Source organism: Trematomus bernacchii, unplaced genomic scaffold (genome assembly GCF_902827165.1).
Source record: "Trematomus bernacchii unplaced genomic scaffold, fTreBer1.1, whole genome shotgun sequence".
Taxonomy (NCBI): Eukaryota; Metazoa; Chordata; class Actinopteri; order Perciformes; family Nototheniidae; genus Trematomus; species Trematomus bernacchii.
The window spans coordinates 334,807-342,025 of NW_022987655.1; the positions used below are offsets into that span (position 1 = coordinate 334,807).

Consider the following 7,219-nt stretch of genomic DNA (forward strand, 5'->3'; position numbering starts at 1 on the left):
CGGTTTTTTCTTATAATAGTTTCAACTTTAGTGCAATGCCTTGTTTATTAAATGAGCTGATTGTAATCTGTAAACACAAACAATATGCAGGAATGTGAGTCTGTTTCAAAGGCTTTTATTTTTAGTTTGGTTTGATGATATAAACAGAACAGAATCAAACTGGAAACATCGTAAATATTCTCTATATCAATAAGTCATTGGTTCTTCTTTTAGACCAGAACAGACTGATAACTCAACAGGAACTATCAAACACATCCCAATGGAAGTTTAACCCTCCTATTGTCTTCGTCCCCCCCCCCTTACTTTGGTGTTCGCGGTCAAATTTGACCGGTCCTGTTTTAACTGCTATTACATTAACATAAAAACCATTAATCATCACCACATTTCATTGAACACCCTTTCAAACTGTAAATATTGTATCAGACTACTGGTATACATGAACAACTGCAGTAAATATACAAAGAATAGACACTGAACATGTATTGCGTGTGCCAGGTGTGATCCATGTGGGGGGATGGGCAAATAAGAGCGGGACGTGTGTGTGTGTGTGTGTGTGTGTGTGTGTGTGTGTGTGTGTGTGTGTGGGTGTGTGTGTGTGTGTGTGTGTGTGTGGTGTGTGTGTTGTGTGTGTGTGTGTGTGTGTGTGTGTGGGTGTGTGTGTGTGTGTGTGTGTGTGTGGTGTGTGTGTGTGGGTGTGTGTGTGTGTGTGTGTGTGTGTGTGTGGTGTGTGTGTGTGTGTGATGTGTGTGTGTGTGTGTGTGTGTGTGTGTGTGTGTGTGTGTGTGTGTGTGGTGTGTGGTGTGTTGTGTGGTGTGTGGTGTGTGTGTGTGTGTTGTGTGTGGTGTGTGGTGTGTGTGTGTGTGTGTGTGTGGGTGTGGTGTGTGTGTGTGTGTGTGTGTGGGTGTGTGTGTGTGTGTGTGTGTGTGTGTGTGTGTGTGTGTGGTGTGTGTGTGTGTGTGTGTGTGTGTGTGTGTGTGTGTGTGTGGTGTGTGTGTGTGTGTGTGTGTGTGTGGTGTGTGTGTGTGTGTGTGTTTTATCTGATCCGGATGGTTACTAATTCCTTTTCTTTATGGCGGTCATTTTTGACCGGGAACATTACATTACATTTAGCTGACGCTTTTATCCAAAGCGACTTACAATAAGTGCATTCGACCAGGAAGATACAAACTTGAAGAAAACAGAATCATATAAGTACATCAGGTTTCATAGAGCTAAAACATTTCAAGTGCTACTCAACTGGCTTTAGATAAGCCAGTCCTTTGTTAGTATATAAGTGCTCTGTTAGTAATTCTTTGTTAGTAATTATATCGCTCGAAGTGGAGTCGAAAGAGATGAGTTTTCAGTCTGCGCCGGAATATGTGTAGGCTTTCTGCTGTCCTGATTTCAATGGGGAGCTCATTCCACCATTTTGGAGCCAGGATAGCAAACCGACGTGTTTTCGCTGATGGGAACACCATGGGTATTACAAAGTTGACTAAATCATCCAAAACTCAATGAAAGTGGTGATCAGCAATTTTATATGTTCAAATGTCTACTGTGAAGGATATCATAAAGCATTAATGCAATCGAATGTAAAACTAAAAAGTTAGGATTGATGAAAATAGTAAATCGGTCAGATTTGACCCGAAGACAACAGGAGGGTTAAAGTCACAACATTTCATTAACCAAACAGATTATTAGAGAAACTACTCGGCAGATGAATCAGTCAGTGGTTATAGTATAAATCAGAAAAGTAGTATGACAAAAACATTAAACATATTCAAAACTTCTGTTGATAAAGATGGAGTTTATATGAAGTCATGTATGAACATTGTCAGACAGAGTTTATACAGTCAGACAGATTTTTCTCATCTGAATTGTCGTAGGACTAATTAATTGTCCTCTTTTTTTGTTGCACATGCAGACTTGACTAGGAAAATGTCAGGTTCAGAAGAGTCTCCAGGGTTGTCCTCAGTCTCTGGTTGTAAATGTCTCTCTGGATCTGAGTTCCTGGCTGGTTCTGGTCCTCCACAGTCCTCTCCATCAGCTTCTGTTTCCATGTGTTCAGCTGAGCTGCTGGCTGGAGGCTCTGCCTCTCTGTTCTCCTCAGTTTGAGTTTGATGAAGCTGTGAGGACTGACGACCAACACACTTATGGCTTTTGACCTGATAGCTCTGTGTGAATCTTTCTTCACAAACACTGCAGCTGAATGGTTTCTCTCCTGTGTGGATTCTCATGTGTCGATGTACATGTCCCTTTTGTGTAAAATATTTTTTACAGACTGAGCAACTGAATGTTTCTCTCCTGTGTGTATTCTCATGTGGCCCTTTAAATATGTACTCTGTGTAAAAATATTTCTCACAAACTGAGCAGCTGAATGGTTTCTCTCCTGTGTGAACTCTAATGTGTCTCTCTTAGATGCCTTTATCACTGTGACTTTGTCATTATAGTTCAGAAATCTCATTATCAGAGTTCTCGGTGGAGTATCGCTGTCTCTCCTTGGCCCGACGCACTCTTTCCATTACTATTGGGCACTGCAGTGGACCCAAGTCCAACGCCTTCGGTATCCAGCCTTCCAGAAATGAGCAAGTGTCTGGGCCCTCAGCGCCCTCAGGCAGGTTCACCACCCTCAGGTTATTCAGCCCCGACCTCGTTTCCATGTCAACGACTTCATCTTCCAGAACGTGTTTTTTTTCATCAGTGTTTTAACTGTCTCTTGTAATTAATTCAGCGTGCTCGTCCTCTACCGTTGATAAACGTACCTCTGCTTGTGTTATTCTTTCAGTACAGTCAGTCAGACCCTTCCTAGTTTCCTTAACAGCAGTCAGAATCTCTTCCAGTCTGTTTGAAAACTCCAACTTTATGCTGCCTATTGCTGTCAGTATTTCTTCTTTAGCCCCGGTGAGCTCGGTGTTAGCCTCTTGGCTAGCTCTGTGCTCCATGCTTTGTGCCCCGGAGTTAGTTAACTTCGCTTGCGTCTCTGTTTTTCCCCTTTCTCTGCTTGACTTTCCAAGATTTGGCATCGATGCTTCGATACCAAAAGTTGCCCACACTTTTTGGGAACAGTTCTGTAGTTTTATTCAGGATTTCTATAGGATTGTAGCGGAGCAGGGTTGAGCGCGGCTTACTCGCTTGCGCTCATACCGGAAGTCCATTATTATTATTAATATTATTATTAATGATAAAATCGTTAATCAACAGTCAGTGGTTATAGTATAAATCAGCAGATCATTACGAGAAAAACATTAAACATATTGCCGACTTTTGTTGATAAAGATGGAGATTATATGAAGTCATGTATGAATATTACTAATTAATTGTCATCTTTTTTGATTGCACACAGATTTGACTATGACCAAAAATGTCTTATCACACTAAGAGCAGGTATCACATTATATATCACTTACAGGGACTTACGCAAAGAGTTTAAACCTAACAATAATCACTGTCCTCAGTTTCTAGACGAGTCCCCAGGCTTGTCCTCAGTCTCAGGTTGTAAAAGTCTCTCTGGATCTGAGTTCCTGGCTGGTTCTGGTTCTCCACAGTCCTCTCCATCAGCTTCTGTTTCCATGTGTTCAGCTGAGCTGCTGGCTGGAGGCTCTGCCTCTCTGTTCTCCTCAGTTTGAGTTTGATGGAGCTGTGAGGACTGACGACCAACACACTTATGGCTTTTGACCTGATGACTCCAGGTGAATATTTTGTCACAAACACTGCAGCTGAATGGTTTCTCTCCTGTGTGGACTCTCATGTGTCTGTTTAAATATCCTCTTTCTGCAAAAGATTTCTTACAAATTGAGCAGATGAATGGTTTCTCTCCTGTGTGGATTCTCATGTGTTTATTAAGATTTGACTTGGTCCCTAATCTTTTCTCACACAAAGAGCAGCCAAATGTTTTATTTTCTGCACACTTATGGCTTTTGACCTGATGATTTTGGGTGAATCTTTTGTCACAGACACTCCAGCTGAATAGTTTCTCTCCTGTGTGGATTCTCATGTGTTTCTTTAAATCTCCTCTACGTTTAAAAGATTTCTTACAGACTGAGCAGCTGAATGGTTTCTCTCCTGTGTGGATTCTCATGTGTCTCTTTAAATCTCCTCTACGTTTAAAAGATTTCTCACAGACTGAGCAGATGAATGTTTTCTCTCCTGCACTACGTCTTGAATCACTGACAGGGTCTTGTTTATTTATCTGAGAGTTTGAACCTGGTTCTCTGGTCTCCTTCCAATCAGCCCTGTCTTCAGTGTCAGGTTCAGATGAGTCTCCAGGGTTGTCCTCAGTCTCTGGTTGTAAATGTCTCTCTGGATCTGAGTTCCTGGCTGGTTCTGGTCCTCCACAGTCCTCTCCATCAGCTTCTGTTTCCATATGTTCAGCTGAGCTGCTGGCTGGAGGCTCTGCCTCTCTGTTCTCCTCAGTTTGAGTTTGACAAAGCTGTGAGGACTGACGACCAACACACTTATGGATTTTGACCTTATGACTCCAGGTGAATCTTTTGTCACAAACACTGCAGCTGAATTGTTTCTCTCCTGTGTGGATTCTAATGTGGTCCTTTAAACTTCCTCTCACTGCAAAAGATTTCTTACAAATTGAGCAGATGTATGGTTTCTCTCCTGTGTGGATTCTCATGTGCAGATTTAAATATCCTTTCCATGCAAATGTTTTCTCACAGACTGAGCAGCTGAATGGTTTCTCTCCTGTGTGGATTCTCATGTGGTCCTTACAATATCCTCTTTGTGTAAAATATTTCTTACAGACTGAGCAGCTGAATGGTTTCTCCCCGGTGTGGATTCTCATGTGTCTCTTTAAACTTCTTCTGTGCTTAAAAGTTTTCGTACAGATGGAGCAGCCAAATGTTTTCTCTCCTGAATCACTGACAGGGTCTTGTTTATTTTTCTGAGAGTTTGAACCTGGTTCTCTGGTCTTCTTCCAATCAGCCCTGTCTTCAGTGTCAGGTTCAGAAGAGTCTCCAGGGTTGTCCTCAGTCTCTGGTTGTAAATGTCTCTCTGGATCTGAGTTCCTGGCTGGTTCTGGTCCTCCACAGTCCTCTCCATCAGCTTCTGTTTCCAGGTGTTCAGTTTGTCTTTGATGAAGCTGAGAGGACTGAGGTTTCTCTTCATCATCTTCACTCTTCACAGGGACGGGAGTGAATGTGAACTTGATGATATCAGCCTCCTCCAGCCCTTGAAGCTGCTCTCCCTGCTGACTGCTCCAGAGTTCCTCCTGTTCCTCTTTAATGTGTTGGGGGGGCTCTGGGTCCTCCTGGTCCAGACTGGAGCTCCACTCCTGCTGCTCAGGGGGAACCTCTTCTTTAACCACCACCAGCTGCTGGACGTCTGCAGGAAACAGGAAACACATATTCAGAGAAACTGTAGAGTATAAGAATTATCCACGCCTTATTTTACAGATGTAGGACCTCATTTCGGACAGTTTGAAACGCGAGGGCCGTGGCCGGCATGGGGTCTGCCCTCGCTCAAAGGAAAACCTCCAGCGTGACTTGAGACCGCCCCCTTGATAAATAAATGTAATTATAATGAAGCCAGCTGCAATGGATCATTGATCCACCAGGGGGTGCAGTGGGTTTCCACACTGGAGCTCATGTGAAATAAAGTCTGATACAGTACGGTAGATGTGCAGTATGTCTGGTACTAATGTATAGCGGATCTTTGTTAAGATCCATATGTCACGGATAGGATCATAGTCTGTGCTAAATAAGAGACATGTAATCATTTACAAAACATCACCATGTTTTTATTTAACAAAATAAGGTTGTTTAGTCCACAACTACTGTACAAAAAACATCAGGAAGCCCGCCGGCTCCAAAAACGAACGGGAGGAAATGCAGCCCGGCTCTCGATTTTTAATCCTAATTTAATCATCATCTTCACCACGATCATTTATGTTTATGTTCACCGAATTGACATGAAAGCACTGACAAATATGAATATACTGTATTCAACTTCATTAAAACGTTATTAACGTGTCTAAACTCAGTAATTCACAAAAAATATTTATATTTGAATGGAGCCTTGTCAGGCAGATCAGGATCCCGACGGGTGTTATTTTCCCCATAATGACCAAGTCGCTGCAAATTATCCCGCTTATTACATGGCCACATTCTCAACAAAGTAACGACATGACTCCCAATATTAATTGAAATGCTTTTATGGATTTAGAAAATGTGTTTATTGATTTAAAAAATAGTTGTATTGATTTAAATTGACATGCATCCGCTAAGAAAAATTGTCCGTTGTTACCGTTTTTTAAACAGTCAGAATGAAACGGCAGCTCTCAGCTGTGTGTTTACACACCGCTCCCCCCCCCCCCCCCCCTGATCTTTCTTCTCCAGCAGTTAAGTTAACTGTTGGTTACTCTGAGTGACAAGCTTACAGTTAGTGAAGTAACACTTTTTTTTTGTGAGTCACGACCTGGCTGTTTTAACAAAATAATGTTGTTTAGTCCACAACTACTGTACACAAATCATATGTTCGCCGAATTGACATTAAAGCACTTATAATTATATAACTTATTTTCTAATTACCTTAAATAAACTCACTAATTAATGAAACCAGTTCAATACGCATTATTCTTATTCTTATCATTCTTTATGAGCGCAGTAATGGTAAGGTATCTAATTACTTCTTTATTTAGAATGGTGATGTGATAGATGTTAAGGACTAATGTTTATAATAAATAGCCTAGTATTTATCCATATTCATAATAACATTTATATTTTCAACAACCATTTTTAATGTAAAAGGTTCATAAAATAAAAACACAACACTGTCATTGCAAGTGACACTCAGTTGACTTTTTTGTTTTTATGTTCTGTGAAGTGTTTTATTATTTTCGGGATGGGGAGACGTGTGTGATTAAAAATGAGTGACCAAACTAAGTCTATTCAAATTTAAATTCTTGACGGGAAGAGCGGTGTACATGTAAATGGGTGGCATAGGCTATATGCATTTGAAAATAAATAGTACCCCCCTCTGAGTGACTATCTGTTGACTTCACATCTTGTCACAAACTTCCTCTTAGTGAGTTTATTTAAGGTAATTATAGAAGCCCTATTTTATCAGTATGTCTGCACAGCAGTTACAATGGTAAAACTACATTAAAACAGAATTGTCCACATTGTTTCCTTAATAGTTACTAACATTAGATATTTTAATAAGATTAATTACTGTTTTTTTGACTGAATGCTTATAAACATATTTATTATTTATATTTGATTATCTTCACTCA

At 40.8% G+C, this 7,219-nt stretch overlaps 1 protein-coding gene across 1 annotated transcript; it reads right to left on the reverse strand.

The window, feature by feature from the left end:
• Positions 1 to 2,083: 2,083 nt before the first annotated feature.
• On the reverse strand, positions 2,084 to 5,305 carry LOC117486609 (zinc finger protein GLI4-like; the record flags this gene model as incomplete). Its single annotated transcript, XM_034135115.1, has 3 exons — positions 2,084 to 2,234; positions 3,935 to 3,941; positions 4,544 to 5,305. Coding segments are annotated over 3 exons (834 nt in total), but the record flags the coding sequence as incomplete, so codon positions are not given.
• Between the last annotated feature and the right edge of the window lie 1,914 nt (positions 5,306 to 7,219).